The 26,474-nt window shown below is 37.5% G+C and overlaps 1 protein-coding gene across 3 annotated transcripts in view; it reads right to left on the bottom strand.

Annotated features, from left to right (window-relative positions):
* DDX60 (DExD/H-box helicase 60) overlaps positions 1-26,186 on the bottom strand; it is a 44,022-nt gene extending 17,836 nt beyond the window's left edge. Inside the window, exons 1-24 of one of the 3 annotated variants that reach the window (XM_061475128.1) lie at positions 25,803-26,186; positions 25,608-25,668; positions 23,744-23,921; positions 23,264-23,605; positions 22,696-22,803; positions 21,935-22,096; positions 20,920-21,078; positions 20,277-20,418; positions 19,025-19,186; positions 17,562-17,664; positions 16,475-16,590; positions 14,039-14,202; positions 12,796-13,048; positions 11,815-11,978; positions 9,596-9,748; positions 7,618-7,767; positions 6,708-6,827; positions 5,207-5,302; positions 4,373-4,488; positions 3,665-3,810; positions 3,374-3,483; positions 3,173-3,277; positions 2,958-3,086; positions 1,998-2,125 (exon numbers count right to left, since the gene is read on the bottom strand). In XM_061475128.1, coding sequence (XP_061331112.1) covers positions 1,998-2,125; positions 2,958-3,086; positions 3,173-3,277; positions 3,374-3,483; positions 3,665-3,810; positions 4,373-4,488; positions 5,207-5,302; positions 6,708-6,827; positions 7,618-7,767; positions 9,596-9,748; positions 11,815-11,978; positions 12,796-13,048; positions 14,039-14,202; positions 16,475-16,590; positions 17,562-17,664; positions 19,025-19,186; positions 20,277-20,418; positions 20,920-21,078; positions 21,935-22,096; positions 22,696-22,803; positions 23,264-23,605; positions 23,744-23,921; positions 25,608-25,668; positions 25,803-26,166 — 3,731 coding nt within the window. In that variant the 5' untranslated portion in view covers positions 26,167-26,186. The remainder of the gene's footprint in view (positions 1-1,997; positions 2,126-2,957; positions 3,087-3,172; positions 3,278-3,373; positions 3,484-3,664; positions 3,811-4,372; positions 4,489-5,206; positions 5,303-6,707; positions 6,828-7,617; positions 7,768-9,595; positions 9,749-11,814; positions 11,979-12,795; positions 13,049-14,038; positions 14,203-16,474; positions 16,591-17,561; positions 17,665-19,024; positions 19,187-20,276; positions 20,419-20,919; positions 21,079-21,934; positions 22,097-22,695; positions 22,804-23,263; positions 23,606-23,743; positions 23,922-25,607; positions 25,669-25,802) is intronic. The other 2 variants (XM_061475115.1, XM_061475122.1) reach the window with 2 other exon arrangements.
* Positions 26,187-26,474: the final 288 nt, after the last annotated feature.

Here is a 26,474-nt window from a genome sequence, read left to right as displayed (position 1 = left end):
CACCAAGAGCAAGAACAAAAATTGAAGGACTTGATCCTTTCAGCCACAAAGACCAAATACAGATTTTAAGGCTAGGAGATAATCTCTCTTTACTTCAGCTTTTCTCATCTTCACAGATGCCAGAGCTCAATAATAGTTAATTGCCATAAACTCTTCTTTTTTTTCCCTTTGAAGTTCAGACTAGACGTTCTAATTAATTTCTACTGTTGAGTTTATTCAGCCATAAAGAATACTAAAGTGCTGCCAGCCTCTTCTTTTCCTTGGTGGCTTTAAGAAAAGAGAACTCAACTACTGTTTTTTCTTTACCATCATCAGTTGTGATTGCAGCTTGGCTTCTACAGCTCTGATACCTGCTCTCTCAGGAGTCTCCACTAACTACGCTAACATAACACCACATCGGATAACTGCTTTGCAAGATCATTCATCAGTAACAGCTTAGGGAGAAAAAGCTTACCAGCACCAATGAATCTCCAAGTCACTGTCTGCTGCTTGTGAGAGCTACTTATCCCCTTCATCATAATTGCTCAGGACTGGGACATTTAACTGAAGAGATTTTTTTTTTGTTGTTGGTTGGTTGGGTTTTTTTACTTGTCTAATTCTTGTCTTTGTCTAACTACAAAGACACTGGAGGGTCTGTCAAGTGCTGTTACACTACCCCTGTGCCTTAAAAGACCTTTAGAGAACAGATTTCTGTACTTCATCCTCCAGTTTGATACCACCAGGTTCTGCCTGCATATTCACTGGTCTGAGATGTGTTCTTGACTCACTAAGATCATTTATCAACTGGACAGGATATTTTTACTCTTCTCAAAGTCTCTTATCACCAAGAATTTCTAAGGACCCATCATTCTAGGGTAGATGAGGGGAAGGCACTTGTCCATTTCCCCTATGGAGAAGCATCTTGGCACTTCCTATTGAGTGCCCCAAAATGATGCTGCAGTTCATACAGCAGCCCTGAAATTATTCCTTATTGAAGGAACTGCAAATATCTAAAAGTCCTCTTGAGAACTGTCAGTTTCAGCTTGAAATTAGCCATAACACTGATTTACAATTAGGCTGTCACTGAGAAAAAGAAATAAAAATATTTTACCAGGAACTAGAGTAATTTGAGATGGGCCATTAATATGTGCATTCACTTTTTGATTTTTGCTTTCTAGAGCTGTTTCAGAAATGCCTTTTTATCAGCGTCAAGCATGTAAGAACTGGAATGGCAGTGAGCATTCTACCCCTAGCGTCCAGTGTAAGGAAGAGCACAGCTTCATACCAAGATGAGAACACTTTCCGTTTTTACATGATTGTTTCTCTGCATTATTACAGTGAAAATATGTGCTAGACAACTGTTTACTGATAAGCAGCTTCTTTTCAGTAAGTCCAACCTTGAGGTATGTGCCTACTTTGCTAATATGAGCAGTATCATTAACTGTAATGGTATTGTCAGTAGGCTCAGAGCTGTGTGTCTGATGTTACACCTCACATATGTGGACAGCAGGCTGACTGATGCATGTCACTAGGTGTAAAGTGATATTGGTAGAGGCTATGCAGTGGAACCACCACCATGTAACAAACACACATTAATAGAACCTCATTCCACCCTCTTCTCTACCAAGACCACCCCCAGATAACTCCATTTGCACCTCTAAGTAAACAGCATATGTTTTCCAAAAGTTTTACTGACTACACTGGGGCAAAGCAACCAAGAATCTGACTCTCATTGCAATGTGATTCAGGTTCTTGTAAGTTTCTCAGACATCCATGAATGGATTCTACCCTTTCCACACAGTAATTAAATGCTCACAGCTTCAATTTCAGCTAAACCTTTAGTACCATAAATATACACAGGTTGATAGAGCTTGTAGGCCTTTACTTTGTGGTTTTAAAGCAAAGGTAACAAATACCATACAAATGGCATATGCCAAGCTATATCAATGCTTATGTCCAATACCTGTTTTTCTGAATATAGGCAATACACATATAATACATGCAATGTAAATACTTACATAAAAAATATAGCTGGCAACTTATCCATCTCATGTAATTTATTAACAAAGCTTGCAAAATGCTTCCACTTTTCATTTTCTGAGCAATCCACAGGTTTTGGCTTAAGGTGGTCCAGCAGCCGATTCACCTGACCATAGTAGTATTGTGGAGATTTTAGTGGCAGAACCTTCTGACTGTAGGCTAAAAAATGCGAAGCCCTCATTTTCCTCTGTCAGCTTCTATCAGCTCTTTTTATTTTACTCAGTTATTCAGAACTGGAATAGTCACATATTGTTTACAGTCTAAGTCTGCAAATTATCAACTGACTTTGGTGAGAACTCCAAATGCAAATTATTGTAGCATTCATGGCTACCATCACAATGCAAATAATAAAGTATCACTAACATAGTGATTATGATCTGTTTTCACATTTAAGTGTCACGTTTCATGAATTTTTTTTTTTAATATGTATTTCCCAGATATTCTTTATTTTCTTCTTGTTATCAAATCACCACCACCTCATATTCTTTTTTATGATATAGGAATAGGTGACCTCCAATTAAAGACTTGATTTTTTGCTCACTGTTTTAATTCCTATCTTTTACATGGAAACATACATACTGTCTGTGGTTACACAAAAGGTTTCAAATGAGTAGCAAAAAAAAGGTAGACTGAAGAAGCAGAGCTATGGAATAATATTCTCACCAACTGCAGGAGGTACCTAAAGGAATAAGGAACTGAAATCTCACAGCAGTATCAGAAGTCTGATTCCCATGAAAACTTGTGAAAATACCACCTCGAAAATGCTTATGGAAATGCCACAAATATTAGTGCTTATCTTTCAAGTACAGCAGTAGCTAATCAATAATAATTATGGGAGAAGAAACTCCCATTATTATAGTATTACTTATTATTATTATTTATTATAATTATATTGAAGTGTACACAACCTTAAGACAGTGCCCAGTAACAACTGTTACCTTCTGTCTTTGGCCAAGAGCAATCCATTTGCTAAGTTCTTTCTTCAGTTCCTGTTCGTATTTCCTCACATCCGCCTTTTTTATTACTACTTTATTCTTGAAAGAGACAAATTCCTCAGGATCTAGCTCCTGGAAAACAACATTAATATAAAACACGGCAGTAATTTGTTAGGAATTTATTTTGATGCATTTTGCCCACAGCTGTGTATACACACCTGGGCCCTTGGCCACTCTCGCCAGACTTTTACCATTGTGTCATAAAGCTGGATGCTCTCTCGCGAAGACAAGGAAAGATCTGAAGGAATACCATAGTTCTCAATCTTCAAGGAGTTTAAACAAAAGAAAAATAAAGGAATTATTTTGATGGAATCCATGTAACAGTTGCTACGCAATGCTGATCCCAGTATTATGCTTACGTGATTCACTGTTAATGCAGCACATGGATGACAGTGTTCAATGAGAAAATCCCCGCTCTTTAGAGAACACACATACTTTTCCAAATCATTGTATCTTTCTTCATACACAACTGAGAAGAGACAAAAATGCTGTCATGATGCACTTGAGTGTGTTAAAAGGCAAGTATTTAATCCTGCAAGACTTATTTTTACTTAAAAGAAAAAATCAAAACAAAATATGCTTAAGATCACACACCATGATAAAGTTTTAGCTGGATTTATTTCATAGTTACAAAATACTCTGATACACACCTAGTCTAACACGATATGATTGCTTTTGTTCCTGTACTTTAGATTTCCCTTTATACTTTCTCGTAAAGTTCTTCTCAGAGTTTGTAGAGCTTCTTTTTACTCTATTCTCGGCACGTTGCCAATACCTCTTCACAGACTGTAACCACCTACAGTGCACATAAAATAAAGTAGCAAAATGTATTTTAAGAAAACTGCTACAGCTACAGTAGATGAATATCTACAGTCTGCTCAGTTTCTCTTATGTATTTTCCAGTCCCCCTGTCACCATCTTCAGTGCAATGATCTTGAGCTTCTCCCAGGATGCAAATAAAAAACATGCAATAACACCATTACATACATACATACACATATATGTATATATACATATATATATATATACACAGAGAGAAAGAGAGTGCAGGTGTCTTCTTTGATGGATGATGGACAAATAGTCTTATCAGGCTTTGGCAATTCAAACAGATGTAAAAGCCTCCAAAATTTTCCTGCACAGCTCAATTATAGGGTCTGAAGGAACAAGTGGCACTTTTTCTCATTACGCAGTTAAGAGTTACAGTACCATTTTTTGTCAATTGGGGGAGTAACAGTAGCATAATACATAGAGCAATATAACTCCAAATCAATTGCCTCCCAGTAGTAGTTATCTCTCTAACTAAACCCACCATATCTGATTTAAATATGCTCTTGTGAGCAAGAAAATTCCACACGTACTCAGTTAGGTGTTCTGGATTACTGACAGTAGCAGAGAGTGCCAAAAACGGACATCGAATTGTTACCAAAAGGTGCTCCCAAACCTCTGCTCCAATTTCACCACCAAGACAATGGACCTATGGTTTTGGGAAAAAGGATTAAGAGAAAATAAGAAGTTCCTTATCAAAGGGCACCCAGAACATGGGTTGGTTTGTGTTTTGCAAAAATCCAAAATTTGGCAAGATCAACACTGAGTAATTCTTATATTGCAGCGAATGGCCACAAGACCCAAATCAAATGTCCAGTAAATCCCTTTCTAGACTTAACTAGGTAGCAAATCAGTGCAAAATTTCAATACTACATTCAATACTACGTTTGTATCCCAGGTACTCACTGGCATTATTAGCAATTAATTTTATATACAAGAAAGAATACTGTAGAAATTTTAAATTTAGCAAAATTAATCATTGACTTTTCCCCTGGAATGACTGACAAATACAATATGATGCGAAATTGCTACGATCCCAGTCTGCAACGTTCTATTTGTGCCACTGAGACTATACAGTGGTGGCTTTTAGTTTTCCAGCTGAATGGCTTGAGAGAAATAAAGGAAGCTCCTGGTAGCTTTGACTGAAATGTATGTCCTCCTGAGGACCAACAGGGTTTTAAGTTCTTTCACTGAAGCATATAAACACAATCAGCGAACAGGAAAAAGTAATTAAGTCTGGAATAATATTCCTGAAAGTTGGTTTTTTTTGCCAGCAATAATGTATGCAATTAAAAACTGCGTCACTGGCATTTTTCTTCCAGATTATCCATAAATTTGTTACATTGGTTACTATGGAAGATGCTTACCTCATCAAATATAACATATTGTATCCGTTTGGCCCACTTCTGGCAACGAGGAGACAGCATCAAGATTTCTAAACATTGAGGCACGGTCACTAGTATCTAAGAAAAATACTCGTAAAGCACTGTTTTCAAGTAAATTGACTAATCAGCTACAAGTAGACCCTGTATTTAAAAAGCATTTACAAACATGCATAGGTATTTGATTTCAAGGTAAGCAAAATTACATTAATGATTTGTCACTGCTATCTTAAGGAAGGGCAAGAAAGAAGACACAGGAAACTAACTGCAGACAAGTTAGTCTCACCTCAGTCCCTGTGAAGATGGTAACTAATCCTGGAAATAACTTCCAGGCATGGAGTACAAGAAAGAACATGAACAAAAAAGTCATCATGAGCATTCAGCATGAATTCAGCAAGGGGAAGTCATGCTGACCAACCTTGGAAAACTTCTATCATGAAATGACTGGCTTGGTAGATGAGGTGAGAGCATTGTATATTGTCTTCAGTAAAGATTTTGACAACACCTGTTAAGATCCCAATAGACGAGCTGTTGAAGAATGGGCCAAATTAGCAGACAATGAAAGTGTTGGACTGAAAACTGGTTGGGAGGCTGTGCTTAGAAGTTGGATTAGTGATACAAAGTCTAGCTGGAGGCCAGTAAATAGAGTTGTACTCCAGGGGCCAATAGTGGGTCTGATCCTGTTTAACATCTTCATTAATGATCTCGATGATGGGGAAAAGCATACCCTCAGCAGGTTTGCTGATGACAAACTAGGAGGAGCAGCTGATATGCCAGAGGCTCATGCTGCCATCCAGAAGGACGTAGGTTGGAGAAATGTGCTGACAGAAACCTCATGAGGTTCAACAGGGAGATGTACAAAGTCCTGTACCAGAGGAGGAAAAACCCCATGTACCAGCATATGCTGGAGGCCATCCAGCTGGGAAGCAACTCTGCAGAAAAGGACCTGAGGGTCCTGGTGGATACCAAGTTGAACATGAGGCAGCAACATGCCCTTAGAGCAAAGAAGGCTAATGGCATCCTGGGCTGCATTAGGGGGAGTGTTGCCGGCAAATCAAGGCAGGATTCCCCTCTACTCACGACTGATGAGGCCACACCTGGACTTCATTTCTGGGCTCTCCACTACAAGAGAGACCAACCTAGTGACCTTCTATGATGGAAAGACTACACCAGTGGACAAGGGATTACTGATGTATTCTATCTGGAATCCTGTAAGGCATCTGCTGTGTGTTGGCAACCAAAGGATTTTAATGTTTCTCCTTTTAACCAGAGCAAGTTATCAATTGCATGCACCCTAAGGACGAATAGGTAAGGTTGTATGCCATACACTGAAACTTTCTGGTAAGCAGTACAGGTATGCTTAGATTTTTCCTAAACTTTGTTTTTAGTAATGGCACAATTGTTGTAATTAGAATTAACATTTTCAGAAACCAGACAATATATGTCATTATTATTATTATGCATTAAAACACCCATAAAAAGATACCTGAGAATTCACGACATCATGGCGATAATCTCGTGTGAAGACTCCACACACTACCAATCCATCTGGAAGTTTCTTGGTGAACCGACTGTATATAGTTCCTACTACTTGGTTTACAAGAGCCTTAAAGAAAGCAGGTCATTAACAAAAAAGAGTGTATCTCTAAAGACATATGGCATTCTGAGACATATAAAAGCATTCCATTTTGGTACCAATATTAACATACTAGACTATAATACATACCATGTAATCCTCTATTAAGTCTAGACTGTCAACAACGTTAACTTTAAAAAGATATGGTGCTTGACATTTTTGCTTAAAGACAATAATCCATAGAGATTGTTATGTAATAGCATGTAACTCCCTATCTAAAAATCACACCACTGCAATCAAAATAAGTTTTGGATGAAATCAAAACAGTGGGCCTCAGCACTTCAGTCAGTTTTTAACTATTAAAAAATTGGTTTTTAACTCATTAAAAAATATCCCACTGCCTACAATTTCATAAATTGTCTCTTGAAGTATCTAATGGTGAATTTACTGCGAAAAAGCTTGACTCGATGGGTAGTTGTTCTGTTCAAATATTACTTTACCATGTTGGTAGGTTTTGAGGCATTCTCAGTATTTACTTAAAATGCTACTTTTAGCACTTCTGTATATATTAGTGTTTCTGACCTTAAATTAGCTACTCAGATATTAATAAACAATAACTCTACATCAGCTTAAGCATTTTTAGGATTTTTTTTAAACATGGTGTTTACACGTAAAACAGAATGTAAAGATTCCATTTCTAATGAAAAAAAAATGTAGCAACAAGATTTGTGTTACAAGCTACCTCAAACAGTTTTAGAATCACACTGAGAAATATCATAGTCATATATATAGAACATGTAGTAGGATGATGCAGCCTTACCTTTGTAGGAGCAACATAAACAACTACTCCTTCATTGCTTGCTTTCAGAACTTTTTCCATGCAATAGTATGATGCATATGTTTTTCCTGATGAAGTGGGAGCAACAATCACTGCAGATTCATTATTATCTACAGCATCAAGAAGCTCCCGCTAAAAGAAAAGCAGTTACTTATGTCAAAAAATCTTGCTAGGAAGTTCTTATTGAGTAAACCAGCTCTTTCGATGAAAACATCTCCTATTCTTGCGCATAGACTTTATATACAGATTTTAGACTAGAGAAAGTCAGAGTTAACCTGGCTGGTTTATGACTGTACTCTTTATTCTTACACTGGTAATAGTAAGAAAAAAAAAAAGGAGGAACTACAGGCTCTAATTTGTTTATTTCAATTATTTGGTCTGAAATACTGATACCAAAACTTTCTGAATCCAAACCTGGATATATTCAAGTTAAAAAAATAAAACAGTTAACTAAGCAATGTATAATTCAGTTTCAAAAACTTCATTATTACAGAGTCATAGAACAGTCTGGGTTGGAAAGAACCTTAAGATCATCACCAACCCCCCCTTGCCATGGGCAGGGATGCCTCACACTAGACCATGTCGCCCAAAGCTCTGTCCAATCTGGCCTTGAACACCGCCAGGGACGGAGCACTTACCAGTCCTCTAGGCAACCTGTTCCAGTGCCTCATCAGCCTCACAGTAAAAAACTTGTTTTATATAAGGCAGTATTTGTTTTCTTGCATTACAACAGTTACATCAATATGGTCCAAATCTCCCTTCTGCTCCTATACAGCATTTACTAATTTGTTTCCTTCCCTATTACTGTCATCCCCTATGCTCTCCTACTTTACCCAGGTCTGTGAAAGGATGGGGGGAAGGGGTACAGAAGAGTACAGAAATAGTACTAACACTATCTTTCTCTATCAGTACATATGCCAAGTTATAACTTGGTGTTCAAGCAACTGTTTTGGAGAGATGGAGCAAATTCAGTTGGCCTCCCCAGTCGAGTGATAAAAAAAAAAAAATCTGAGTTAGACTTACTCTGCTTTACACAGAAAAGTTATTTCTTAAGTCAGACTACAGATAATTCTTTGGGGAAAATGAACAGAGGATGAATAGTCAAAGACTATCCAGCGATTATAAGGTGTTACCACTATTAAATAGAGTAACAAGCAGTGAAATCCCACGGATTCAGCACTTCTTACGTTGAATTCCGTATGCAAAGCTCTTTAGAAAAGCTCCCAGTGTAGAAAGAATATGGAATCGTCCTGGGTTCAGCAGTAGCAATCATTTTTCTCCTTCTTAGTAGCTGGTGCAGTGCCGTGGTTTTGACTTTCAGCCTGGGAACAGCACTGATGTTTTTAGTTGTTGCTCAGTAATGTTTACTTTGACCAAGGACTTTGTGAGCCTCATGCTCTGCCAGGGAGGAGGGGAAGCCGGGAGGAAGCAGAGACAGGACACCTGACCCAAACTGACCAAAGAGGTATTCCATACCACAGCACGTCATGCCCAGGATGTAGAACTGGGGGCAGTTACCTGGAAGGGCTAGATCACTGCTCGGTCGGGCTGGGTATTGGTTGGTGGGTGGTGAGTGGTTGTATTCTCTTCCCTTGTTATTTCCCTTATCATTATTATTGTTGGTGGTAGCAGTAGTGGTTTGTGTTATACCTTAGTTACTGGACTGTTCTTAACTTGTGGGAGTTACATTCTTTCAATTCTCCCCCACCATCCCTCCGCAAGCAGGAGGGGAGGAAAGGGGGGGGAGCAAGCGAGCAAGACTGTGTGGCTGACTGAGTTTAAACCACGGCAGGAATGCAGTCCAAAATGATCTACTGAATTTGTTAAACTTAGTGAAAAATTAAATTTGTTAAACAACACTATTTTTAACAGGTAGTATAATAATAGGTATTTTTAAATTGGGGAAAAAAAGCAAAGGTAACTTCCATTAATTTTATGCTAAAAGTTTGCCTCTCATTACCTGCCATGTGTCAGGTATGAAATGTTGCACTCGGGGATCTGGATCATGTCTCTCTTCTCTGAGCAAGTAATAATCCATGTATTGTAGCTGAAAGCGAGCTGGACCCACTTCGATAGCATAGTTGCTAATCTTCTTATCATTAGTTTCTCCTGCCTATAAGGTCAAATGAAAATTCAATCTGGTTTGAAAGGTAGCAAGAGATTGAGAAAATGGCACATCTTTTCCTTTGTGGAACTCTGCAAGCTTTGGAAAAAATACAGAAGTGCAGGTGACTTCAAAATAATTTCTTGCAGAAACCTACACCATAATAGCCTTATGTCAGTGTTTTGCTTGTATCTCTTCAAAGGAGACTATGTCCTAAAAATTGTATGTCTTCCATAGCTAGTGCTGATAGTGTTTTTCTTGTCAGAAGAGGTAACAAACCTGGCTAGCAGGCAAAGCTCAGCCTCTTTAAGCTATTGCCTGCTAGAGCCTTCTCATTATATATTTATGTCTCTTTACTTCAGCCTGCCCTGACCCCTTGTGCAATGAATCACAGTTGCAAAAGGAAATTCAACGTTAAGGCTGAGTGTAAGCCCAAATTGTATTTTTTAACAATGCCTGTATACACTAAAAAATACCAAATTTAATATTCAGGGACATGCCTAGTTACAAAAACTGATCCTGAAATCTGTATAGAAAAGTATTACATGTACAACATACACTAAAAGATGAGAATCACATAATAATTTAGATTGTTGGGGATGTCTCGGTGTAAATTAATCCAACTCACTGCTAGAAGCAGATGCAATTAGACAAGGTCACTCAGGGCTGTGTTCAGCTGAGATTTTACTATCTCCAAGGATGGAGATTTCAAAACTTAATTCAATTTCTTGAAAGAAATGTTTACAGTTATTCCAGAAATTGCAGTTATGCCTAAAATTCCCCCAACTTGGCAAATCTAATCTAGAATCATCAGAAACAAGTAGCTGAAACCAAAAGTAGATCCAAAATCCACTGATTGATGTTTAGCCCTTCCAAGCAAGACATTAAACTTGCCAACTTATCCCTTCTATCACCACAAACCTTTACAACAGACCTTTTGAGACCTCAGATCCTAAATCCTGAAATATAATACATCTGGGACACCAAACACCCCTACAATAACTATGCTGCCAATAGCAAACAATCATAGTACACTAGCTGAATTTACATAGAAAAAGAGAAAAATAATTTCCATTCCTAAAAAGAAGAAAATTTCTTACAAGAAAATCACCACCTCCCTCACCTCAGTCCTGATCCTCAAGGAAGGATGATAAACACTTTTCAGAAACAAGCTTCCAAAAATTCTGAACTCTACTGTGCCTGAAAAATGAGACACTGAAATGATTGGTATTAGTCTGACAGTTCACTGCACTTTTCCTTCCTTTTGCTACTGCCTTCATATTCTGCAGGTTGTGAGAGAGGCTCTCTGCCTGAGAGCCATTTAAGCATCCTCTCTCCCTGTCAACATCCCATCTACACACAAAGGTATCAAACCACTTTTAGCATTAAATCAGCCAGTGGGCAGGTTGCTAACATGTAGAAAAGCATAAAGTCAGTACTTAGAGAAATTACTTCTGAGCCACATTCAGTATAGCTGCTGGTGGTTTCAGCTGTACTAGGAAGGACAAGCAATGTAGCATCTAAAACTGTTTCCTTCAGAGGTGATCAGTAATACCATAACAACAAACAAAATAGTTTTCAGCTACTGCAGCCTCAAAGATTTCCTTCTCTAGAGTAGCACATTTTGGGCAGTTAGAGAGCAGCTGCTCATCACTTAGCTTTAAGAGTTATTTTAACATGCAGAGTTCAGCTGATGTGATGAATTGAACAGCAGGTACCTCTCAGATGTCTAAGGCCTCAGGCAGACATAACATAGAGCAAATCTTAATGCCTGTTTGTATGAAAGGTTTTGTTTCAATGGCTGCAAATTAATCTTGCAACCATATAAAGTTCTGTTTACTAAAGGGGAAGTGCTCTATTGTGTCAGCTAGCTCCCACATCAAGGAGAGCAATGATCCATGGAACTAAAGATGATTACTATCTGAAGCAAGAATAGATATTCCCAAATCTACGGCACAATGAAAAAATAAAATAAGCTCAATAAAGATCTTCTATACTCAAATGTTTCAGAAAACACTATTGATATTCAGCTACAGATCCTGTTATAGGAGAATCATTACAGTCTATAAACTTACCTGGCCAGATAGGGAGCATGCCAAATTCTCAAATCCAAGATATCTAAGACATTTGGTCAGCTTTTCTAGATGCGGTTTCTCCAACATATCTTGGTATTTTTCAAGGAGAATATGAATTCTCCTCATGACTTGAACAGCTTTGCCTAAATCTTTCTCTTTGTTGCCTTTAAAAAAAAAAAAACAAAATCTACAGTTATTTGGAAGCTGATCCTATCACTGAGAATTTTCTAATATGAGGTATTTTTAGGACAGACCTCATCCATGCAACCAAATTTATGACAATTAAAAAAATGAATTTTATTTAAAGACTACCCACCTCTAAAAAGCAGTGCTACCGAAGACCAACCACCCAAATAATTCTATCTGCTTCTGCACACTCAGCTATAAAAGGAAGTCATACTTCTGACATCTATGCAATAACTGAGCTACCCCATTTCACCTTCCTGACCAACACATTTGTCAATCTTATTAGCAACATATTTCACTCCAGTGTTTACAATGCTCCCCCAACACATATAAAGCAGTGTGTGTTTGGACCCTCCTGACTGAGTGTATGGACTGAACAGGTTAATTCTGGCGAAACAGGAGGCCACTAACCACAGCAGTACAGATTTCCATACACATTGTCATCAGACTGTAAACTAACCACCTCAGCTAACTAGTCTACTGCAATATAGATGCATTTTAGTGTGCATGATACGTAATCATTAAAGATATATACAATAAAATTAATTATGTATGCAATGTCTACAAAGCAAAACAGAAAAATATCTACAATCTAAGTTCATTGGCTACTTTACAGCTGACTCAAAGGATCTTCAAATTGCAAAAGTGGACTAGAGCCTGTTAAAACCACCTTCCATGCTACTGAAAGAGGGCTGTATTTACACATCTTTATTCCAGCTGAGAATGTCCAAAGTCAGTCACTCTTGGTGAAAGGGAATGGAAGCTGAATAATGAACATTAATTTGGCTATCATACCTTGAGTTCTGCAGTGTTCCTTCCACACTTCTAAACAGGCAGACAGTCCTGTCATTTCTACACTGAACTTCACAGATTTACTTTTAAGGGTCTTGAGAAGCTTCTCCAAATTATTTATTCCACCAGTCACATCTGCTTTTATTTCTTTTTCAGTTCTTATACACAAGGCTTTCCATTGCTCCTCTTCTTTCTTTTCTTTTTTAGCTCTTAGTCGCCTGTTGTTTTCCTCTGCAATTATTTCTGCTTTACTTTTCTGTCCAATAACATGAAATTATTTAGAATAATCATCACTGTGTGCAAGTATCATCTAAAAAAGCTAATTCATAAACTCAATCATAGCAGGTACATTACAGTTTTCAATTAATCTGTGTGATTCATTGTGTTTTGTGAATCATTTAAAGTAGTACTTCATTTTGAAGGAGGTACAATTTCTGAATCCCAATATATGGTCCTCAAAAAAGCTTAATTTTAAGTCAGTATAAAGCTTCAGAAATTGCATAAAAAAAGCACAAATCTGGAAAAATCAAATAGCAGTTGTCTTAATTTATACATAGGTAATTCTCATTGTATTGAGATGCTTTCCAATAAATTAAATAAAATTAAGAGTTCAACCTGACTTGCAGCTAAAGTTATTTTATATACAGATTTACAGGTAATTTGACAGCCCATAATCTATAATCCATAGTACAGGCTATTATGAAATAGTACTCAAGTTACTCTTGCTCTGTATTTGTTGTTCATGAGTATGCAAGTACATTCTACATACCCTGTGATGTCTGAAAATGTTCACCTAGTTAGGATTAATTGCAGTATCCACAGGATTTTTCACAGAGAATGTTTCCAAATAGTGCAGGGAAATGAATGACTGGATAATGTTTCTTCCTGTATTCCTCAACAGTTTCTTACAGTAAAATTATATTCATTAACTTCATTTTCTTTCACTCCACATTATATTGGCCATGAGCCAAAACCTCTCAGCCTTTACAGAGTTCTTATCTATTTATTTGTTTTTTATTTACTTGTGCCTGATAAAATATAATTACTCATGACTATTGCTAAATAGGAACAGAAATACGTTCGCCAATTAGCTAATTAAATTTGAACTACAAAAGCAATTTAAACCTCTTCAACTAAGAACTCCCAGTGCATTGAGAACATAAAACTTCAACTGTGGTAATCATAGTAGAAATCCCTTCCTGAATAAGAGAAAAAAGATTGGAAAGGGCAACTTGAATATACTCACATGCTTCTTTTGTGTCTTTTTGATAGCAGCATTAGCACTCCCTGACACATCCTCTTGATGTACAATAAGTTTCGAAGCGGTGTCTTCCAAAGTGCTTCCGTAAAAATGACGAAAAGCCTGTAATTTCTGAATTTGTCTTCTTTCTGCTGGATCTTTGGATTTCGCTGCAAACAAATGTAATTGATTGGGAAATGCTCTGACAAAATTGCAGCCTAATCCATTTCCAAGAAACGATATTTGGGCAATGGATAAATTTCCTAAAATTTCCTCATTGACCTAAAGGCCAAAACCACATTTTGAAAGAGGCTGGCAACTAAGACTCACTAAAATTGAACAGTACTTTGAATTATTTGAGAGACAAGCAACAGACTCAAATTCAAACTACATTAGGCACAGGCTTAAAATACTGAAAAACTTCACAAGCAGGGTGCCTGGAAAGACATAACTGAGAAAAATGCCTAGGCTTCTCACACAGTCTGTGAAAATAGAAACGTGTCTTCTGAAGGCAATTCAGATGATCAGAAAGTGAAGTCTTCACCATGAAAGCAAGAGTCCATCATCAGAGCATAAATAAAGCTGCTGGAAGAACAATTATGCTAGCCAATGGAAGATAGATACTGAATTGAGCACATAGGTTTAGGGTGATGTGTCCCTGTCCAGGGCAAGGGGGGTTGAAACTAGATGATTTTGAGGTCCTTTCCAACCCTAACTGTTCTATGATTCTATGATTCTATCATACTTCCACACTCAAGCCTAGGTACTTCTCTCTGCCCTAAAATTCAAAATGATAATTTGGTTTCTGATCTTCCTGTTTCTCGTAAGACACACTGAGGTGATACATGCCAGCATTTAGCACATACACGCAAGGCACAGGAGAGAGAGGGCCCTCTCTTCAGCTAGAATGAATAGACATAAACCTTCAATTCCAATGTTACAGAAGGTGCTTTAACTACTATTTCACAGCCTACGCTCTCCAAACTTCCCAATGAAATCACAGTGCACAGAAGAAGGCAAAAATTCATCCAGTCAGAACGATGAGCAGATGGAACCCTGATTTCACAGGTCAAGTGGTAAAAATGCCCACCAGGAAACAACATTTCTAAGTCACTGAATGAAAACCATAAGTAGTACTGGAACTACCAACAGTAATCCATGACTTCTCAAACCCTGGTAGGTTTTTCACAGTTTAAATCACCATATGACGCAATACATGATAGGAACATCTTTGAGAGAAAGTTTTGTGTACTTGTTAGTACATACAGTATCAGATACTTCATTTCATGTGCATATTCAGGTAAAAGCTAAGTCCATGATTTTAGCATCACAACCTGGAAAACATTTACAGTGAACTGTAGTGCATAACGTGAAAAATCATAATACAAACAACTTTTATTTACTTCCATGATAGTTTCAGTGGGATACAGTTAATTTTTTTCACAGTAGCTAGTATGGGGCTGTGTTTTGGATTTGTGCTGAAAACAGTGTTGATAATTCAGGGATGTTTTAGTTGCTCATGTTCAGTGCTTACGGAGTCAATGCCTTTTGTGCTTCTCACCCCACACTACCAACGAGGAGACTAGGGGTGCGCAAGAAGCTGGGAGGGGATATATCCCAGACAGCTGATCCCAACTGACCATAGGGATATTCCATACCACATGGTGCCATGCTCAGCATATAAATCTGGGGGAAAAAGAAGGAAGGGTGGTGGGGTGTTTGGAGTGATGGCATTTGTCTTCTCAAGTAACTGTTACACGTGATGGAGCCCTGCTCTCCTGGAGATGGCTGAATACCCGAAATCCATGGGAAGATGTGAACAAATTCCTTGTGTTCTTTGCTTGCACACGTGGCCTTTGCTTTAACTGTCTTCAACTGTTGTTAACTCACAAATTTTCTTACTTTTCCCCTTCTGATTCTCTCTCTCATCTCACCATTGCAGGGAGTAAGCAAGTGGCTCTGTGGTGCTTAGTTGCTGGCTGGGGTTAAACCACAACTTCTTTTCTTTATTTTAATTCTGTTCTCAGAAGATAAGATTGGCTATGCAGGCACTGTGCAAACATTTGAGCAGGTTTTGCATCTGTATGGATGTGCTTACTAAGCATTACCCAAACCATATATTTAAACATTAAACTCCACATGTCTATAGTTTGCTTATATAAATCTGTGATGCATTTTACAAGCAAAAGGGAATGTATCATGAGCATCTTAGCCCAAGTGCTCATTCTGTTATATTTGTTAGACCTATTTAACATAATACACAATGCATAGACAATGCACAGGCACATCAGCATTTAGTTATAGCAGTAGCTCTGGTTTGGCAAGTATTTGTAGAGCTGCAAATATTATCTGAAATGAGAAGTCCTTTCCAAAACCACAGTAACCTTCACAATATTGTTCTAGCCAACACAGACACATGGGTTTTGTGTTAGTTTTTCTTACCATCAGCAGTGCAACATACTCGCTCATATTCCTCAGTCAAAGGTCTGCCAGAATGCCAGTGACGAAGCTCATCAAATTCCTTGTATTTAGTAAGTGAAGTAACTGCAGGATCGTTGCTAAAATACACAAACGTTAAACAGAGCATAAACTACAAGTGTCTTCTGGCATCTCTGATAAAACATTCAAAGCATTAAAAAAGTGTATTTATCAAAAGACAATTTTACTGCAGCAGAAAACCAATGCAGAGTTTAATTCTATTCTAAATATATTGTGTCAATATATTGACATTATAGAATGGTTTGGGTTGGAAAGGATCATCCAGTTCCAACTCCCTGCTGTGGGCAGGGATGCCCTCCACTAGACCAGGTTGCTCTAAGACCCCATCCTGGGCTTGGGCACTGCCAGTGATGGGGCATCCACAGCTTCTCTGGGCAACCTTCCTCTTTGTCAGGATGCATTGCTCCTGAGCTTGGAAACGGTGATCCCTGAATACTACTCAGCTTTCTAGGGCTTGTCTTCCCTCAGTTTTTCAGAAATAATTACTAACAAACAAAGCAAAACCCCAGTTTGTCACTTATTTTCATACAGATCAATCACAGAATGCAACTAGATAACGTGCATGCTGTGTAAACAACACCCATTGTGCGGCACAGAAACCAGTTCCACAAGCAGGAGATCAAGTGCAAAGGATAATCTCTTCTTCTTTTCCAGTATTTTTATTTAACGTTTGTCTTTTCCTGAAATCAATCTGAACTTTGCAATTTAGAATAAGACCTTTCACAGATGAACTGTACATTTAGAAAAACAGTTACAAAATGTAAAATAAGAGTCAAATAATGTAAAATATTAATGTAAAATATAACGCAAATAACAGTATGGGAAAAAACGGACATACTGACTCTTCTCCATTCTTGTTCTGAATCTGTTAATATTTACAGCAGTACATGTGAATGTGAAATTTTACCCAGTCATAGCAAAAGCACTTCTACATTTGTGCAAATCGAGCATAATATGGATGTAAAGTGCAGGGAAGCAGAAAATAAGTGCGTGTAATGTTATTTCACTAGAATAAAACTCCTATATGTACCTTTTTAAAACAGGTAGGTCTTTCAAAACATCCCCAGCATAAACTTCGACAAGATCAGATTTCACTGAGATTAGTCCAATGTTGGGAATTTTTCTGTCATACACTTTACAGTGTTAAAAAAAAAAAAAAAAAAAAAATTGTTTAGTTAAGAATACATCTAATTGCATATCATACTTGAAAATTCTGTCAAGTTACATTATAAAGTCTATAAAGCAAAATTTGCTACAAGGGAGCAGCACTTCACTAATTCCCCTTTTTTCTGTTTCTTCTCAAGAATGGGAAGAAAAAAGAAGCAGACATCATTATGCTTCCAAGCAGATATTCTCATAATCCATTTTAGACACACTAATATTTTGAATGCTATAACCCATCCCATCTCACAGGCATCTACTTTCTGCACTAATTCCATAAAGACCACAGTCTCCTAAATATGTATGCACTTTCAAAAGCACTTGCATTAGATGACTGGAGATGACAGGTAGCATTGTTCATCCTTCCCACATTTGAAGTCTAGCCACAACTTCAGTCTCCAAGGCATCCAAAAGAAGCACAGAAATGGGCAACACAAATGCTGTGCCAGAAGAGGTTTTAATATCCCAAAGATAACAAAGAAACTTGGTGTTTTTTTGCCCACTGAGTCCACTTTGCCCACTTTGAAACTAGCAGAAGAATACCCACAAACTTCAGTAATATATATTCCAGCTTCTACTGAATTTCCTTCTAAAGATGAAACCAGACTTTTGAAGGTTGTAACTAAACTGGTTCTCAGGAAATGTCAGATATCAGGCAAAAATCTCCATCTACTCCTTTCAGATGTTCAGAACAGATCTCGTAAGTGAGGGAAGAAAACAATCTGAGTCAACTTTGCAGTTCCCCAATTACAGGCTATTAAAAAGGATAGTGGTTTAGTTTAACACACTTATGGGCAAGTCACATTTCTACAATCCTCAAGGCTTGTAATGTGAGCTACAGTAATGGCTGGACACTGCCATAAGGGTAACAATTGTTTATTTAACTTAGTTTGCTGCTCCTATGCCCAATATCTCTATAATCCTATATGAACATACACAAAGATGCTCTTCAGAGGCATTCTTCCTGCACATAATCGTTACTTTAATTATGAGTAATTATAATGCTTTTTACTATTATTTGTATTACACTTATCATAATGTTTTTCGTAATAGATTTGGGCTAGCAATCATGGAACTAAGCCAAATTCCTACTGAAATCAGTAACAACACTTGTGTTGTCTACTTTAGAGTCAGAATTTTACCTATAAGGCCTCATCACATTTTGGCATCAGCTGTAAGTTTTGCTAGTGGGTTGAAAGGAAGGAGGAGAGGATCCATGAAGCATGGATAAGATTTGTGATCAGGATAAAATCAGATCACTACTGCTAGAACTTTTAGTGATAGCAACAAAGATCATGCTTCTAACTCTCTAATATGTGGAGTTGCCAGTACCTGTAAAAAACGTATGTTTCTGATCAAGAAATGGTTGGGAGCTGTTTCGTATTGGGAAAGCATCTCCAAGACAGTATTTCACAGCCAATTTTCTTACAGTGTCCCATAAACATTGGTATTCATCTTCCACATCTTTCCCCAATTCCTTTTTGAACTTAAATCCTGCACAAGGAAGCAAGAAAGAGGGAAAGAAAAAAACAAAAGGCACTTAAAAATTAAGTTTCCTCAAACAGAGCCTACCTATTCACCTATGCAGCACCAGACACAGACTTCAGTCTTATTCAATGTCTTTGGCCGTCAGAACACATTAGAACAGAATGATATGCATTCACAGTTTTTAATAGCCCAGGGTATAACTAAGTAAATATACCAAAAAGATGTGTTTTGCCAAAAACATCACATTTAAATATCTGCAAGGTCCACAGCTAAAGAAGAGTTTCTTGCACCCTCCTGCAGGGTAGGACCTTAAGTTTTCCTTTTAGTGCCCAATAACAGGTATTACATTTCATAGTCCTAATTTATATTTCCTTTAAAAATTCCTTTACACTTGCTTTATTGAAGTACATACAGGACATCTTGTGACTAGACACATAAAGAAAGTGTTATGGTTTACTATCAGACAAACTCATGCCAGAGGATTTCAGGTAAACAGAATTACTCTGCTAAGAACATCTGCTACTTTTTCCCTACTTCCTTGCTCTGTCAGATTTTGTAACTTTTTTGTGAATCTTAACACACCTGATGGTGTTCTTAAAGCTCCGGCTCCCAGATTCATGTATTTATGAGCCAATATATGATTTTATCTGAATCAATCTCATCTGAAATTTAAAATATTACCCAGTGTCACAGTGACAGTAGAGAATAGTATCTGGTTTCCATTCTGTGTTGCAACTAAGACAAAAGGAAACAGACAGAAAGCTGGCTAAAAAAAACAAATGTTTGAGAATACTTAATAACAGTGATCCAGAGCTCTTACTGCCTATGCTATACGACTCTTCCTCTGCTTAAGTCCAGATGGTACCTCAAAGATAAGATATGGTAAAGCATTCTAAATGAGTACTGGTGAAGGACACTTTCACATGTGATTTTCTAGACTTGGTTTTAGAAACAAGTTTCCCTATTATGCCATAAAATGTATCCATTATTGCATGGGTAATTAGAAAACTGTGCTCACTTCTGCTTGTACAAGCAGTTTCATTTTCATTTTGCAGCTTACTGAAATTAGATAACTAAACTGTTCAAAGATAAATACCTTTATTGTATTCGACCTCGTAATAATATGCAAGATTTATGAGCAGTGAATCATCATTTAAGTCAGGCAGGTAAGTTAAATCCAATTTCCAATCTTTTGTATTGCTTAGCTGTGTCAGAGCAAAATGCGTACACAATTGTTGCTGTTAAAATAAAACAAAGAATTAATTCTTAGGGAGCACCTTTTCATTTGGAGAGATCACAGCATCTCCAAAGCAGGGTTAACTACCTTGGTTCTGCTGACATGCAAAAACAACACACTGCTACTTGACTTCTCTGCAATAACGAAACTGCCTTCACTGTTCTTCACTAAAATAACTAACTTTAAACAAGAAAAAGGCCTGCCATCAAAATTCTCATACTGGATGAGACCAAAATGTCCATCTAGCCCAGTAGCCTAACACTAACACTGTCTAACTGGAGAGGTCTAAAGAGAGGTCAAGTATAACATATTACCCCAAACATTCTCCGAACCCCTCTGAACTGAGGCTCACAAGATTCCTGAACTAGGTAAGGCTTGTTTTCAGCAGATACATTATGCTCTTTGATCTCCTCAAATGACTAAATTAGCATATAAAGGAAAATGAAAACTGAATTAACAACTGCACCCGATGACAAGGGAAGTAAGACAGTGCTACACATACCATTTTTATTAATGGTAAAACTTGCTTAGTCCAGCATGATTTCATGATCCTAATCTGAGCTCTCTGTGAAAGAGGCATATGAAGAAGAAAAGTCACTGCAAGACATTGCATTCTACAGAGGTCAGCTGCTTCTTTTGGAGATAAGGGTTTACTTCTTCCCTGTTGAGAGATGACACATAAAAAGTTGACCACATCCTTCAGTAAACTAACTGTGTTCACCTCTAAAGCAGCTTAAAGCAGCTAATAATTTTGACATATTTAAACAATTTGTGCATTGTCATCATTAGTGGATTCACTTAAGTCAAACTGAACATTCAGTTAATAATATAAAAAAAAAATCTTTTCTGAAAAGACTATGACTATGAAAATCAAGACAAAAACAACTGTCAGTGTGTCTGACTAGAAATGTTATTTTAAGAATAAAGGCTACTGTCTAGAGATAGGTCTGTATTCTTTTCTCAACTGCACAGCAAAAAGTCTGTATAAAAATCCACTTTTAGCTATCCTTGTAGTCCACTAAATAAGTGTCTATCAAAATACTACTGATATTGCATCTGTGTTAATTTGATGAAAATACAAGGCTTGTAGTATGTGGCCTCAAAAATGATTCCATGACAGGTAGAAAGAAAGGTGTTTTTCTGAAACATCCTGCTACCTTGAAGAAAAGGTTATTTTTTTGTAAAAGCCAGTATGCCACTGAGCGTTAGGAAACGAAAAACAATGAGCACAACTATCTTCTAAGGTAAAATTCCCTGTGGGAATAACTGCTAGTCAGGTAAAGCTTTCCCCAGAAGTAGTCACTGTGGCAGCGGGCACAGTGCCACCCACAGAGTGACCATGCTCCTTTGGAAAAGCTGTGGCCACAGTAATTACCTAAACCAGACCACTTAGAGAGTATAGTCAACAAAAGAAGCATCTGGATCCCTCTTCACCTTGAGGTCTAGGACAGTCACCTCTCCTGCTAGCAAAATGTATATAGTCACTATGCTGAAAAGATATCTGAAAAAATTCTTACTCTTGCTGATTGCTTTTTCTTTGTTCCCATGGAATTACTTGCATTTTCCAACATGTTGCTGTATATTTTTAATCCCACAGCACAAGCAAGAACACAGACCACACGCCGAATGTCAGATCCTTCAGGCCACAATTGTTTCAACAGATGGACACTCTGGTGAACCTGTTGTCATAACATTATGAATAACACATGACTGCTATAATAAAAATTACAAAAAGAAGGACAAGTCTTATTCTTTACTAAGATCCACCAGAGAAGATTAAAAAAGGACATGAAAATTACAGAAGGAAACGTGGGCACAAACATTAGTAAAAACAGCCCTTTTTTGTCATGTCCTCAAGGGCACCAAAAGCCTTGACAGTCTCTGACTCCTGGGGCCTCCTCCTAGCTGCGCAGGGCTCTGTTTCAGCCCCTCAAGGCCCTCATTTTCTGGACTGAAAAAAAATCGTCTTGCTGGACCAGATGGTGATTTCTGCCAAATGGCCTGGTTCCCATCTTCTGCAAGCCAGTTACCCTTAAGCAGCACCCCATGGATCAGTTTCCAGCTGAACCTTCCTACTTGAATGAACTTTAAGGAAAGAAACAGTTTCAAGCTGCTGTGAAAAAGACTGGGCATAAAGGAGACTTTCTCAGACTCAGGGTGTTACTTCAGGATAAGGAAGAGAGTCCCCAGTTCTGGTGAGTAGAGAATTTTGGGTAAAGGAATGGAGGACAGCCAGCCCAAGCTGAAAAAAGAAAAAAGGTCAAAGAGGTCAAGTTACCTCTTTTTGTATGCTATTCAGGCTCAGCTTGAAATGACCATATAGACACATGAATGATTCTTTGCACTTGACTAGGTTTCCATAGGCACGTTGCAGATCTTGTCCATACTAAGAAGTGCAGAAGTCAGTTATATGCAAAAGTAAACAAATACAATGCATCAGTCACTACTAGCCACAGACAGAAACAATTTAGACATGTTAATCTTCAGCCTTCAAGAAACATCTATTCTAAATAAAATCTTACAAAATCACATCTCTGCTCTAGATGCTAGTCTGTGTCTAGCATATTACAAGTCAACTAAGACATGTGGTACTGAAGATCAGGAAAAGGCTGTATTTGAGGCTATCTTGTCTTAAGTGAACAGGAATGTGAAATGAGACGATAGAGAACAGGGCAGGAATTTGCCATCAAATCCTTACCTGTTAAGGATTTCAAGACCAGTAAAGAAACATATTAGTGCTTTATAATTTTAGTATGTAAAATAATTACATTGATATATCTTCATTAAATCTGTTAAGGAGAACTAACACTGTTATTGCAAGCTGACAAAGAAGTTGTGTAACTTACCTTTACAAAAAATAATTTGTGCTTATACACACTCTGAACATGATATCCATAAACTCTAAGAATATCATACTCCTGTCCTGAAGCAAGCACAACGTTGATTTTCTTTGACAGTGAATGAGCAATTAAAATAGACAAGTAGTCTGTCTGGAGAGAGCTCAGTCCTATGTCAGATACAATGATGAAGTAGGGATAGCTTTTCTTCAGGAAAATCTCCCATTGGGATGATAAACAATTGGAAAATTCTGTATGAACAGTGATGCTTGTGTTATGCCTCAGGTGTTCTATTAATGCAGTTCGTAAAAAAAGAAAATAAGGATACGGAAAATACATCTGTTCTGCATCCTGTGGGAAATAAAAACAATGAAATTATTTGGTTACATTTGTTGACACAATGAGCAGTTTCCTAATCCCGATTAGAATCAAGCATATGGTTTTGAAGGAGTGCAGTGGTTTAAATAGCAAATGTTACTTCTTCAGTACCTTGAAGAAAGCAATGACATATTTTGCTCCTTTTTCAGTGAAATCCTGCAGGAAGCATTCAATTCTATAGAAGGAGTGCAGATATTGTGTTTTCTCATCTAAAAACATAAGTAGTAAGGAATCCCCATCTATCACAAAGAATTCAGACTCAACAAAGTCTTTTAACAGGCTGACATAGCTGAAAGATAAAGAAATAGCATACACATAACATTAGTCCAAGAAAAGTCACGGACATGAGACAGAAGAAATTTGCTTACTAGCAAATTTTAAGTGTTTTTGTTCATTAAAACAATTAAAGATTAAATGTATAAATTAAATCAATAGCAAACCATCTTTCTTGGATCTAGGGTTACTCCTAACTAGCCTACAAACCTTTCAGTTATTGAATGTATTAGCAATTGTCTCCTTTACAACTCATGACACTTATGTAGTATCCGAGGCTTTTGTGACTCCTATGGCACCTCTTGTCTGCGCCTGCTTATGTGGAAAGTGTTGTCTGCTCCAAGAAATACCCCACAGGAGATAACCACAAAATATATTTTGAGAACCTTCCTCCCTGAGTTTCCAGCTAAAAATAGCAAGTGGGTTATCAACAATTATCATGACAATGACAACTACTTCCTTCATCCAAGGAATGTTTATGGCAAGAAAAATACCTTAATAGCAAGAAGAATCCAATCACAATGCATTTCTTCAAGAGACTAAAGAATTAAAAGAAGTATTCATCCACTTCCTGTTTCAGAAAACTATGAAAGTTGATAAAATTTACATTAACCAGTCTTAGTTCAAGCTTGAAACAAATCGTTTGCACTGGAGATGGCAAATATAAACAGACAGCACCTCAGCAGCTTTTAATATATCTTGGGAATTGACTGTGTTCTACAGCTCTTCAAAATCCATCAAACCCCATAGGTACAATGTTTTACCCAGGACAAACCAAGGAGTCAGAAGAACTTTGCAGGTCCAAATGAAGAAGAAGCAAGACCTTCTAGTAAAGGTTCTCTGCTCTCATGTTTGTCTATTACATACTACACTGTCTGTTACAATACTAATGCATTTACGGGAACAGCCACACTGTAACAGTAAGACCATGCTTGTTTTCTTCAAGGCTGTCAAAAATGCCTGATACACATCACCTTGGATCCACACCTGGGAAGGTCCAGCTTTCCTTTCCACTGGGAAAATCAGCCTCTGGCTTACAGGCCCAGTTTGTTATCTGATGCAATGAGTAGCCTTCTATGAAGAAAACCTATGTAAACTTCCATCTTATACATGTAAATTGTCTGCCTTTAATCCATACTAATCTCTTCAGCAAGTCAACTCCAGAATGCAGAGGCAACATTTCGCTGTCAATGTGAATGTTGCTACTGCTAATACTTTTCCATATCAAGCAGGGAAAGGAACCAGAATCTGGAAATGCAGAAAATCATGCATGAGAACTGACATACAAAACCACAGCAGGTATATATGAAATGGAAATTTTTGTTGAAAAACTGTTTTAAACACTGTAAAAGTAGACCTAAACCACATGAGGAAAGATGATCAAAAAAAAAAAAAAAAAAAAAGAAAGATAGGTAATTTGAAAAAAAAATAAGTAGCTACAGATAAAATTGTAGATCAGTTCCCAAAATGTGCAGACAATCTCTACTCTTTGGGCAGTCTTTCTGTTACATTGGGAATCTTCCTTCCTGTGGAGGAAGTGTGGAATCCTAAACATGCTTCCACATGATTTTCCACAAACCTAGGGGATAAGCACATAGCTTCTTTCTCTGAGGGGTACTACACTGTGATATCTATTTAATTCAAAGAAACCATTTTTATTACCATTTATTAAATTTCTTTCCATGAATCCCACTGTACTTACGCAGCTCTTGATAGGGATGACCACATGTGTAGTCTCAGATATTCAAGACATTTTCTTATTCCTAAAATAAACACATACATGGTTATTGATAGAACCATATAACCATAACTCATCTATTAATTACAATAGAGCCAAAAGTTAAGACCCTGCAATAAAAGCCAAGGACATGAGCATAAGCTAGTAACAGCTCCTCACCAGGACTTTGGGAATCACATTTATGATGGAGAATTCTGAACTCCTCGCCTTCAGTTTGCAATGCCTGCTCTGTCACTTCTTCAGTTGTCACGATATCGTAAGCCTTACTGTAGTCTATGTCTTCAGCTTCGTTTTCTCTGTCTTCTTCTTCTTTAAGCATTCGCTCAACAGCTGCATCTGTTTTGTCACCAGGCTCATCGTGCCCAGCAATGTCACTTGTACACCCACTCTCTTTGTCTTCCTTTGCTGGAATGAAGCCAGTTTTCTCACTGTTGCTACACCCGCTATCCATATTGTCATATTGAGCATTCTCGTTTGCAGCATTATGAACAGCTTTCTTGAAATCCATCACAGATCTTGGCATTCAAAAGATGAAAACTCTAATTAATCAAGAGATAACTTTCAGGGAACAGGGTATGCTCTGAAGCTTCAGCCACTATCTACTTCTTAAACACGCTGGAATAAAACTTTAAAGAAAGCATTTCATGAACATCCTGTTGAGATATTTATTCACTTTAAAATTCAATATGTATTTTTATGAGTTATAAGGAAAACATCAGCTTTTGTCTTTCTTAAAGTTTACTGAAGAGGAGAATTACGTATCTCTTTTGGGTTTTGCCTGAAAGGACCCTTGAGGGGTTGGTCATAATTTGCTGTATTAGCTATATCTAC

This window comes from Pezoporus flaviventris, unplaced genomic scaffold (assembly GCF_033815535.1).
Source record: "Pezoporus flaviventris isolate CSIRO_AGI_PZ_B2104156 unplaced genomic scaffold, CSIRO_AGI_Pfla_v1 ptg000002l, whole genome shotgun sequence".
Classification (NCBI taxonomy): domain Eukaryota; kingdom Metazoa; phylum Chordata; class Aves; order Psittaciformes; family Psittacidae; genus Pezoporus; species Pezoporus flaviventris.
This window is presented reverse-complemented; position numbering and strand designations above follow the sequence as displayed.